General features: G+C 43.0%; 1 protein-coding gene across 3 annotated transcripts in view; it reads left to right on the top strand.

Moving 5' to 3' along the window:
• The window catches only part of CACNA1C (calcium voltage-gated channel subunit alpha1 C), a 784,718-nt gene that overhangs the window by 663,685 nt on the left and 108,196 nt on the right, over positions 1–12,837 (top strand). For all 3 annotated transcript variants that reach the window (XM_056117829.1, XM_056117830.1, XM_056117828.1), the window contains exons 17-21: positions 333–453; positions 777–846; positions 7,333–7,465; positions 10,670–10,799; positions 12,104–12,163. In XM_056117829.1, coding sequence (XP_055973804.1) covers positions 333–453; positions 777–846; positions 7,333–7,465; positions 10,670–10,799; positions 12,104–12,163 — 514 coding nt within the window. The remainder of the gene's footprint in view (positions 1–332; positions 454–776; positions 847–7,332; positions 7,466–10,669; positions 10,800–12,103; positions 12,164–12,837) is intronic.

Raw genomic sequence — 12,837 nt, 5'->3', positions numbered from 1 at the left:
ATTTTTGTTGGATCTGGAACTGAGGTCTCCAGGAACCAATCCTGAATGAGATCCGGAGACCTTTTCTAGGTTCACCGGGGCCAAACCAACTAAGTCTCAGACAAGCAAGGACAGGGCAGTGCCTGGAGCCTGAGCCCTAAAGCATTTGTGATTAAGCTGCACATGCCAGGTGCTTTGGATCAGAAGGATGGGCATAAGCCCCAGGGAATCTCCTCCCAGTGAACTTATTGTGGGAAAAATGTGGTCCCCAAGGTCCCAGGGTGGTTCTCTCCCACAGTTTGTTATCAAGCCAGTAAACATCTGTTTGTGCTTTCCTCCTGCGGACCGGCCAGGACCACCAGCCCAGAAAAGAAACAAGAGGTGGTAGAGAAAGCAGTAGTTGATGAGACCAAGGAGGAGAAAATTGAACTGAAATCTATTACAGCTGATGGAGAATCTCCCCCCACTACAAAGGTAAGGGGCTTCCTCTTGATCCCTTCCCCCAAACGGCAGCCACAAGCTTGACACCTGAGAATTGAGAGAGGAAGCAAAGAGACTTTGGGGCAGAAACCTATCAGGGCAGAGCAAGGGGGCCTGGAAGCTGAAGAGAAAACTGACCACTTGAACCCTGGCCTTCTACTGGTCTTGAAGGACAGGACCAAACTAACAGGGTAGTGATTTTTGAGAGCACAACCTTGCCCCTTATGGTGACGTAATGTCAGGCTCTTCTGAGTCTTTGGAACAATGGTGTGTTGTGGAGCTTATCACATTCTTCCTTTTCCCCTTTGGTTCACCAGATTAACATGGATGACCTCCAGCCCAATGAAAATGAGGACAAGAGCCCCTACTCCAACCCAGAAACCCCAGGTACCAGTCCCACTACATACCCTTGAGGTTGGAAGGGGTGGGGGTGGGTGTTGGTAGAGTTACAAATGCCAAAGTCGAAGAGAAGTAGCCAAGTGTTAGAGATTGATGGCCTCACCTCCATCTCTGAGTACTTGCCTTGCCAAATGTCTCTGAATATTTAAGCACTGCCAGTTATCATTCAGGGGAGAATTCTGCTTCAGGTTTCTCCATAATAATTAAGATCATTAATAAATCAGGTATACTTACAGGTACAACCTACACTTAAGGTTTTTTTATTTTTTTTCATTATAGCCTTGCTGTAAAAATCACTGTTAATGGATAAGATTGGTTAGTATAGCATATGTTACAGCATTCTGCTCACATAATAATAATAGTCGGTCCCAAATCTGTCTTGCCCTTACCCAGGAGGCAGTGCTGGGAACAGGACAGCTGCCACCACAGATGTCCACATGTTGTATGCAAAATGTTCTCAGGTCTCTTGTTATTAAGGGAAAAAAGGCTATTCTTTGGGAATAGGAAGGTAGCTCAACAGGGTGGATCACATGCTTTGCATGCAGGAGACCCAGGTTTTGTCCCTAACATTGATTTTGTCCCTCCCCTCAGTTCCACTTTGCCAACCCTGAACATCAAGCTGGGCATAGATCCTGAGTATCTCATGTGTGGACTACCACTCCCACCCACCCACACACCCACACAACCAAAGAACTTTTTTTTTAACCTTAGTGCCTCATCTTTCATCTGATGCATAAAATATCTGATGATCTCCTTTGACTTACATGTTGGAGATCCCTGGACATCCATCCAGGATTCACTGTCCTGCCTCATGAAACGCATGAAACTCAAGTGCTTAGATCAGCCCCTGACTTCCCTTCCTTTGACTTAGAATAGCAGTTATTATCACCAGACTCAAGCTGCCAACGGATTATATGCAGACAAGGGAATGTTGATTTGCTAGTAATCCCTTCTCTAATCAAGTCAGGCTATGTCTGGGTCAGGAACCAAGGAAGGTCACTGGAAATCTTGGATATTGAGGGGCAAAGTTCAGTTTCCTTTTTCACTGTCTCTCTTGTGAGCATTCTACAAAGACACCTGCGGCCCACCACCACCCTCTGTCTTCCTGGGAGATCTGACTCCTCATCATTCCACTCCGGCCCACTCTCCCAACAAGGTGATGAATGCGAGTGTCTCTTAGGACTTGGGCAACTACAGAGTTTGTTCTACTATTACAGAAATGGTTACAAAGACATCTTAGAAATCTCAAACACATCCTAGAAATATTGACCAAATGTAGTCAAGGGGTGGGAAACCTTGCCTTAAACCTGAATGAACAAATGAACTTTAAAATGGCATATTTTTAGATAATCAGGAAAGTTGAATATGTTCACTCGCAGTAAGAGTGGATTTGTGATCATTATTATGTCTCACAATGGTGTTGCTGAAGTGATTGAGGATTGGCTTCACGGGTTGGTGCCAGTCGAGCCTTCTTGTTAACGTTTAACTTACTGAGCTCAGTGGTTTTCCCTGCAACCTTTCCATTAGATTTTCTGTGCTCCGACTGGACTGACACTACTATGAAATTTGGATATGTGACTGCACAGTCCAGGAGCTATGGAGCTGGAATGATTTGGTAGCTCGACATCTTGACGAGGTACAGATGCAGAGCCAGGCAGTTTGTGTGTTGGAGGGTGTCAGGTATGGCTGGGGCTGCTGTCCCTTTGGCCAGAAAGGGGGTATCTACCCACCCACTTTCTGAGAAGTCCCCGGAGCTGTCAGCCCCAATTGGTCTGTCTGGGAAGATCTAGCAGCCTCATGCTCTTTTTTGAGATTAGTCATGGAGCTGAGCCATTTCTCTGCTGGCTAGATGCATGGGCTGCCTCCATGGTGGGGAGGCCTTGGGGCACCTAACGGCCCCTTTCTGAGAACACCCCAGAGTTTTCAGCCCATATCCTGGTCTAACTGGGAAGATTCAGTTGCTCACCGGTTCTTTTGTTTTAGATTAGTCTTTTTTTTTTTTTGATTAGTGGAGCTGGGCTGTTTCTATGTGGAACAGTGATTCCTGATCAAAGTTTTTTTTTTTTCTTTCTCTTTCCTTATTGACAGTTCCCTCTAAGTTTTTTCCCTTTAGTAACAATACAGAACATAACATGTTCATTAATGAGATTAGAGAACTTTTTTTTCAGTCACTGGAAAATTACAAAGTTATTCATGATTGGGTTTCAGGCAGTGTTTCAATACTGATCCCTTTACCAGTGTGGACTTCCCTCCACCAATGCCCCACACTATTTTCCTCCCACCCACCACCCTTCTGCCTCTACAAGATATATATAGATATAGATATGTGTGTATATATATATATATATATATATATATATATATATAATGGGTAGGGCATTTGCCTTGCACATGGCTGACCAGGGATTGAACCAGGGTTCAATCCCTGGTACCCCATGTAGTCCCCCAAGTCCTCCAGTAGTGATCCCTCAGCACAGATCCAGGAGAATCCCTAATCAGCACTGGGTGTAGCCCTAAAATAAAAACAAAATGATAATAGTAGAAGATTCAGTCATGTCTGAATCTGGGCAAAAAACGGTCAAGGTGACCTCATTGTTGGAGAGATAGTATAAAAGATAAGGTACTTGCCTTGCATATGACAACTTTGCACTACCTCTGGTTTAATCACTGACACTGCAGATGGTCCACAAAACATAGACAGGAGTCACTCCTGAGCACATAGCCAGGAAGAGGCCCCTGAGCATTGCTGAGTGGGCCCAAAAGTCCAACTCCACCCCTAAAAACAGAACCAAAAAACTAAAAACCAGAGTCAGTCCAGAGGCTGCGAAGAGACTAGAGAAATAAGTAGTCCAGGAGAAAGATGGTAGCAGTTTGGGCCAGAGTGATAGTTCTGGAGAGACAAAAAAAAAAATGGTGTGGCTTGGGGGGCACTTTTGCAGCTAGAGCCAACTGGACATATGAACTGGCTAGAAGTTGGAGAGAAAACAAGGGTTGAAGATAGCTTTGAAGTTTTTTTGGTTGTTTGTTTGGTTTGGGACCACACCAGTATGCTCAGGGCTTACTTCTAACTCTGCACTCATTGATCACTCCTGCTGGCACTCGGAAAACCATCTGCAATGCCCTGCCCGCTGTACTATCACTCCAGCTACTAACTCTGAAGTTTTTGAATTGAGCAGCCAAAGGAAGATACCCAATGCAGAAAGCACATATTTGGCCTCCTTTCTGGGACTATCCAGTAGGGATACTTATCCTGGACTAACCTTTCATTTTTATGGGCTTCCAGAGAACCCTGGGGCAGCCTGAAAACACAGCTCCTTGAAGGCAAGGAGCACAACTTTGGACTCAGTGTGCTGTGGGCACGAGATGTTAAACATCATGTTTATGGTGTTAATGGCTGATCTGAATCAAAGTCACATAGGTGAAAATGAGTGCCTCCATAGAGGTGCAAGGCCGGCCACACACTGCGGCTCGACTTTGAAGGGCCCAAAGGTCTTACATTGAATGTCAGCCCCACTGTCTGTAAAGCAGCTGCGACTCCAAAAAGCAGAAAGACTTTACCTCTGACACTTCTTCTCCAACTGTTCAAGGTCAGAGATGAGAAAATGAGTGGGAATCTAGGTGGTTCTGTTGCCAAAACCACACACCAAATGGACTTTTCCTGACTTCCTCATCAGTCACTCTCTCTGCATATTTATAATACATGCATAGCTTCTCAGGCTCTCAGGATCCTGTCCCTCTGAAAATTTGAGTTTGTCTTTCAGAAACAGTTTCCTTTTAAGTATTATGCGTGAAATTCCACTAAATCCAGTGGACCAAATGACTGGCTTCTCCCCAAGACTGGAATTCTGAGGCAGGCTACTTACAGATAAAGAGCATGCAAAATTCGTCAATATAAGCTTTAAAAAGCACAAAGTCAGTAAATATGTTTTTGTATAAGCATAAATAATTAAAATGAGCATGAAATTACTTGCTATCAAATTATCATGAATAAGAAAGTTGGCTCATTTAGAGAAAAACTGAAAAGAATGCAATGAGGTAAGGATTTAGAATCATTCTTTGTTAAATTTCATTAGAAAATATGATTTGGGTCGCCTTGGTTTCATTTATTTTGCTTTACTTTTATTTCAATTGTTTGTTTTCCTTTCTTTCATATTCCAAGGTTGGGATAAGATGCTTCAACCCTTGGCCTGTATACAGTTTTCATTAGTGCTTCTTTCTGCTGAAGCAATTAATTGTCTTGCTGGTTAGCTCTTGTGCTAGGTAAAGAATGTAGTATCTGTTTATATTCTCCTGAGCCTCTCAAAATGCTTTGGGTCCCTGAATGCTTTTTTGTTTAATAAAGAACCATGTTATGAATCACTTCTTGTTTAATAAAGAACCACTTCCGGAGTTGGAGAGATAGCACAGCGGGTAGGGCTTTTGCCTTGCAAGCAGCCAACCCAGGTTTGATTCCCAGAATCCCACATGGTTCCCTGAGCACCACCAGGAGTAACTCCTGAGTGCATCGCCAGGTGTGACCCAAAAGGCAAAAAAAAAAAAAAAAAAAAAAAAAAAACACTTTCTCTTTTCCTCTGCACCACTTGACTTCATTTTGGTACAAGGAGTCACGCCTTTTCTTTAAGATGTATTTCCTGTATCTGTCATCTTTCAATGCTCTTCATTTTCCATAAAATGAAAAACCTTCTTTTTTTTTAAATCTTTCTTACAAAGAGGGTGTTGATATGGTAGTTAAATAAGCACCAAGAAATCAGAGCTACAAACCAAGATTTTCTGGACCTAGAGAAATAGAGAAACTACGTACATTCCAAAGCAGGCATCTTAGGTATTTTGTCCTATTTGCCCATGAATGAAGGATCTTGATGTGGTGCAGGAATTCGTAGAAAGGTTCTCTTGAGCTCTGTAAACAGGAAAGCCAGATGGGTGATACTGTCTGAAACGGGAGTCTGCAGCTTTGCAGAGATGGTGATGAAGGTGGTGGCGGTGGGGGAAGGACGAGGAAAAGAGAAAGTCCTTAATCAATGTGTTAGTTTGTTGGGGCTGCCATATCAAAGTACTATGATTTTGGTGGTTTGACACAACCCGAATGTATTTCTCACTATTCTGGAACCTGGCAGTCTGGATTCAATTTAGACATAGCCAGATTCTCCCCAAAGGTTCAAGAGAGAAGCTCTGCTTGCTAGAAACCATTGATATTCCTTGAATTGTGGCTACATCTTCCCCGTCTATGACTCTGATGCCATGGTCGTCTTCTTTATATGTGTGTTTCTCCAACTCCCCTCATAAGGACCACAGCCATTGACAATGGGGCCCACCCTAGTCCAATAGGACTTCGTAATAACTTATTACACCTGCAAAGATTCCGTTTCCAAAATTCACATTCTGTGGTTCCAAGTGGACATGAAATGGGGACAGAGTGAATACTACCCAACTTACTACAGAGAGTGCTCATAAGAGAGTTTGACACGAATGGGAGCTTTCCAGGGAAACAAAGATCAGTCTGAGAAAGATGCTAAGCACTCATTTATGGGCTGAGATGTACCCCGTGATTATAGATAATAATAAATGAGCAGGTCACACTTAATATAGTACTGCTATATTCTGGGTATACTTCTGAGGCATGCATTCCATCATTTAGATGGAGAAAATGAGGCAAAGAGAGACTAAATATCCAGAAAGAAACAGCCTAAATTTGGATCAAGGCATTGGCTAGAGTGCCCATGCTCTTAACTCTCATGTTATTATATTTCCCCACCTTTTAACACTTTAAATATGACAAATTTAAACATGTCTTACAACAATTTCCTTCCATGGACACTGAGTTCACAAGCAAAGTAATAAGCTGCTTGCTTTTGGTTCATATTAAATTTGGAAAAACACAGGCACTTCTTTCATTGGTATTGCATTTCAGCCATGGAGTGAAGGAACTATTATGAGTAGCATTTTCATCCTCTTATCCCTGGAACACACAATTGTTTTGTATTTTTATTAAAGCAAAGAGAACTGCTTTTAGACTCCTGAAACCTTCACAAATTGGATAATTTGCAGAGGAACCTACAAGTCAGCCCCTCCTCCTCCCCACTGGCAGCCTCTGATTATCAATTGAGAGTGCATAGTCTTACCACTCAGCTTCACTCGATTTTCTAAGAACTGAGGAGTTTCTAAGATGTGGGGATTTTAATTTGAAATACTAAGAAATTCCTGGGTCAACTGGGATAAGTGGGTCTCCCTACTTTCAGTTTTACTTATTGCACACTAGTTGGGGGCTGGGCGGGGGGGGGGGGGGCGGAGAAACAACATATACCAGCAGTACCCATGGGAGAGAACTGATCATCTGACTCGGTTGGTATTCTGCATTTTCAGTGACACAAATGACATCCTATTCCTGCCAGTAGAGAGGTATCTGGAAGTGGGCACCATGGTAAAACTAAGTGGGAGTGGCCGAGTTATTTAGAAAGGTGTTTTCCCCCCTTGCAGGAGAGGATGATGAAGAGGAGCCTGAGATGCCTGTGGGCCCCCGCCCACGCCCCCTCTCTGAGCTGCACCTCAAGGAAAAGGCAGTACCTATGCCGGAAGCCAGTGCGTTTTTCATCTTCAGCCCCAACAACAGGTGTGCAAGAATGGTGGGGAAAGTGGGACTCTGAACTCTCTGTGATACACAATCACCAGGTACCAAGTCTCCGCGCTCTGGATGGAGCCAGGGTTAACAAAGCAACAAAGCCCAAAGTTAAACAAGATCTTTAACTTCCTCCTGCAAAGTAGGGCATGCTGGGACCAGAGAGATAGTAGAGTGAGCAGAGCACTTGCACTGCATGTGGCTGACTCAGGTTTAAACCCTGGGACCACAGAGGGTTCTCTGAGCCCCACCAGGAGTGAACGTAGAGCACAGAGCTAGGAGCACGGAGCTAGGAGATAGATCTGAGCACAGCCAGGTGAGGCCCCCAAACAAAACAAAGAAAAAGAAAATGCTTAGACTAATTTAGCTCTCATCCCTCCTGATTTATATGTCACTCATGTTTAGCGTTTCAATTCAGACCTTTATAATTTTAATCCAACAAGTTAGTCTTAGCAGTACTAGTATTATTTTGTTATCGTATTCATGGTATATCTTTTTGGATTTACATACAACTTAACATTTTACTCATTCACCATTTTTCCCAAATTGTTTGATTCATCTTTATGCAATTATGTTCATTCTTAAAGTATACCCTTTAGAAATTCCTTTAGTTAGTTTATCATAAATTTGATTATTTCTATTTTCTGTGCTTCCAAGATAGCTTTACTGCAGTGCAAGTTGATGTTGGTGGGTTTTGTCCCTCATCATGTTAAATATAACAGTTCACTGTAAAGTTAACTATCATTTTAGCTCTCATTGTTGTAGACAACTGCCTGTCTCTCTGGCTACTTTTAGCATCTTTTGATGCATTTGGTGTGTGTGTGGGGGGGGGGGGTACCACCATGTGTCTAGACATTAGCTTTGTTTCCATCTGCCCTACTTGGATTATGTTATGCTTCCTCAATTCATGGTTTTATATTTTTCTGTAGTTCTTGAATGTCATTAAGGACTAGAATAAGAATTGCTAATTCTTAAAAAGCTTGGTCTGTTTACCTCTCCTTTTCTTTCTTTTATTTTTTCTGTCATTCCATATATATATTATATATTAGACTTTGTCCTCTTCAACTAGTAAGCAATCTCTGTGTCTTTCCTTGTATCTACCTCTTTTTCCTTTTTTTTTTCACGTTTTGGAAAATTTCTTCAGATATGCATTTCCACTTTTAAATTCTCTCTTGAATTTGATGTTACTGCTTAAACAAATTTTATGAAGTTTGCTGTTGTTTGTTTATTTTTTTCAGTTCTGGAAATCAAGCCCAGGGATTTACACATACAAAACATGCAAGTTATCACACAACTAAAATTCTGACCCCATTAAATCAGTTTTTATATCCAAAGTTATTTTTAACTTTATTTTCTAAGCCCATCTGTCTCTATAGTCATTTCTTTTAAAATCATCTTTGTGAAAAAAATTTGAGGAATATCTTCATTCTAGTAAATATTTCAAATATTCAGCATATGATGACCCCAGTATGTCATTATGAAAGGGGTGTCTGATTAATTTATTTCCTATCTTCAGGTTTCCCATTTAACTGGCTTATCTTCTTATGTTCAATGAACTTTGATTGTGACCTCAATTTCTCATCTTAGTGAGATGCCTGTGGACCAAGTTAGGATGAGGGAAGCTCTTTTTTTCCAGATGCCCTATGGGGCGGGGGGGGGGGGGGGGGATGTAGGCTCAGACTGTAGTACCCAGGCTCCATTTCCCACCTCAAAACTACTGTGAAATACAGTCTGATCACAGTCGTATTGCTATCAGCATGGTTCTCAGGAAACTCTTGGCTGCCAACTGCAGAGCTCCCAGCTCAGAAGAATGATTGGTTTGAAGATGATCTTTGCAGACAAGTTGGAAAGTGTTGGTCCTCCCCAGGATTTGGTGCTTCTATAACAGTAGAGTCTGAGAGAACCCAGTCAGTTACAGTGCCAGCTACAAAGGACTGAATTCTGGGTTCAAACTCAGACAACCTTCACTCTATGCACTGTGTTTCTGCACAATTTCTGCTTCCTAAGTTTTAGTATTTATATCTATATGATGATGATGATGATAACAAGAGTCACATTTCCCTTTGTGTGCTGTTATCCAGATGAGATTATGTAAGTTAAGAATTGCTATTCAAGGATCGGGCACTTTGTGATTGTGCTAGGAATAGAGCTGAACTACACACCAGAAGCTCTTACACCAGAACAGTCACCGAACCAGAGTATAGTGTTTGCTAGTCTCACCACCCACACCTCTGAGGACTCTATGTTTCCCTTTACAGTTGACCATTGAACTACATGAACCTTAGGGATACCCATGCAGTTAAAACACTGTGTAACTTTTGGAGGGGGACTTCTAGAGGTATTCCTTCTAGAACAATGTTTGGGGGCTCTGGTACTCGAAGGACTACGTAATGCTGAAGATCAAACCTGAGCCTCCTGGTTTAATCTTTTGAGAAATTTACCTAGTCCTGTCTTTTTGACAACCTCCCCACCTGGCCAAAAAAATTTAACAGCCTGTTATTAACCAGAAGTCTTACTGACAACAAAATAACAAACACATATCTGTATATATGTGTATAACTATTGCCACCATATAACCATACCCTGTTTTTAATATTAGAATAAAATAACTTTCTTCACATAATTGCCTCTTCCCACTTTTCAGCAAAATAAATTGACATAAAATCTATTATGATTGTACTATGGAATGCACTAGCCACTGTTCTTATAAAGAAAGAGAGCAAGCTAGAGCAAGGAAAAAGTTATTAAGAAGTTCATAGCTGCATCATTGTAAAGATTCTTGTCTTCACATTGAAGAGGATGAAGACCATGTTGAAAGAAAACCCCATTGTGCTAGTTTAGCATTGCTCCCATCCTTGTAGCTCAAAGATCAAACATATGCAGCTATGAAGTAGATCTTCATAAAGTGATTTTTCTGTTGATGAGGAAAACAAAGTCCCAAAGGGAATTGAAGGACCACTTGTTAACCTCACGGCAGTACTTGGAGTTACTAAGACTCCTAAAGGTTGAAAGTCTCCTGGGACGCTGGGACACTGGGGCTGGGGGCTGTTGTCCTTCCTTGGCAGCAGTAAGACTTTAGGGTGGAGACCCGCTGCCCCAAACCAGCAAAGACCTTTAGCAAGTGGACAGAACTTGCTGCGAAGACCCAGGTGGCTGCTCCCCGTCTTCTGATGTGTCTCTGCTCCTCCCCCCATGCAGGTTTCGTGTCCAGTGCCACCGCATCGTCAACGACACGATCTTCACCAACTTGATACTCTTCTTCATCCTGCTCAGCAGCATTTCCCTGGCCGCCGAAGACCCTGTCCAGCAAACCTCCTTCAGGAACTATGTACGTGTGCCCTTTTGTTCCTGCACAACTTTCTCCTGGCAACGGGTCTGGGCCCAGGCTCCTGGGGCTGATTCTCATCGTGCAATCAGCAGACCATTCCCTAAATCTATTATTAGAAGCATAGTAAACATTTTTTTTGAAGAGATCGGAGCTTTGGCAGAAACTCATCTTAGGACATAAAGAACAAAAATGTGTGCCCTGTGTCTCCGACTGGCCTTTTATTTTCCTGTAACTGTTCCCCAGGATTCACTGGTTCCTTTAAACTTCGTAGAGAGTAACCACTGACTGCTTTCGTGGTCTCAGTGTACTCTGGCCAGTTCCAATTCTTCAGGATCCCTAGCAAATAGAGTAGAAAGTTGAATTCGGAGATCCACCCCAATGCTCCAGCAAACATTCCAGGCTAGAATCAAAATCCCTGTATCTCAAAGACTCAAAATTTTGTCATATCTTAAGGGTGAAGGGGCTGAGGTAAAAGTCACCAATATAAATCCAGGGCCCTGACAGATTACTCATGGTTCTGGGGCCTGAAAACTCTCAAACTTTCTCCCAGTGTGAAGTCTTGGCTGTCACTTTGCTCCATCACCAGAGATACAAAAATCAGGTGCCATGCAGCTTGTCCCCGGCCTGGATAGACCTCCTGTGAGAAATGACCCATCCAGGCCCCAAGGACATGCCAACTATCTGGGTTTCCACCAAAACCAGAGAACTAGCTCAGACACCAGTGAGAATTAAGCATTAGTTTCCTGGGAAAAAAAAACAACCAAGTCACTGTCCTTTTGACAATTGTCCCAATAGACTTAGTTGAGTTTGTTGATCGAACCTACTAGAAAAACAGCCATGAGGTGTTCAGACTCAGCCTGGTCTGAAAGCTCCCTTCCCTGGTCTGAGGATTTGGCTTGAGCTCCTGAGTTGCCAAGGCTAGCCCTCCTTCAGCCCAGTTCTCTGTATATGCCATTGGGAATGCTATGCCTCCCCCATCTGCCGCCATGTACTTGCATGGCGATTTTGACGTGTAATTTGCTTCCCGGTGAACATTCATGGACCTCTCCTCCCATCCTGCAGTTCTCCCTTCTCCATCCACCCCCACCCTGTTTCTCTTCATTTTGCAGATTCTATTTTATTTTAGCATTTTGTTTACTACCATTTTCACCATTGAAATTGCTCTGACGGTAAACCCCCCTGAGCTTCACCTCACTCTGCCTGTCTACTTCACTCTCTGCTGCTGTCTGTTGCTGATATACCTGCTTCTGTTGGTGTCGGATTCACAAGAAAGAGCCACTAATCCAATTGTGTTTATTTTTCAGATCCTAGGCAATGCAGACTATGTCTTCACTAGTATCTTTACATTAGAAATTATCCTTAAGGTAATACAATGGGAGTGAATCCTTTTCTCTCTGCTCTATCTCTGTTTCTCTCTCTGTTCTTTGTCTCTGTCTCTCCTCTCCTCTCCTCGCTGATTTTTTCTCAATCTGTTTAGCTGATAAGCCTGATATTGGAAATATCACCCTTCTCTTTGTGCCCTAGGCTTTGTTCAGAAGCAACCCACCCTGACCCCAATGTCCCCTCTCTGCCTGGAAGTGGTATTGAACTGCCTGTCATCACCAGTTTTGTGGTTTGGTGCTGCACCAGTCAGCAGTGCCTATCCCCAACAAGTCTCTCTCTCTCTTTCTCTCTCTCTCTCTCTCTCCTCTTCTTCTCTCCCCTCCCTCATCTTTCTCTCTTCCCCTTCTCTCTCTCTTTCTTTCTCTCTCTCTATCTCACACACACACACACACACCATCTCTAGGGAGTTCGTTCCTGCTTCTAACAGAACTCTCCTTCCTAAGGTTGGAGAGATCCTATAGAAGATAGGGTGCTTGCCTAACACACAGCCTACCTCCATTCAATCCCTGAATCACATGTGGTTCCCCAGCACTACCAAGAATGATCCCTGAGCAGAGTCAAGAGTAAACCCTGAGCACAGCCAAGTGTGAACCAGAAACAAAAGACTAAACAAAGGATTCTCTATTCCTCCTCCCACCCAGAGACCCCTGACCTG

This window comes from Sorex fumeus, unplaced genomic scaffold (assembly GCF_029834395.1).
Source record: "Sorex fumeus unplaced genomic scaffold, SorFum_2.1 ptg000036l, whole genome shotgun sequence".
NCBI lineage: Eukaryota > Metazoa > Chordata > Mammalia > Eulipotyphla > Soricidae > Sorex > Sorex fumeus.
The sequence above is the reverse complement of the archived record's forward strand: the minus strand, read 5'-3'. Positions and strand labels throughout refer to the sequence as shown.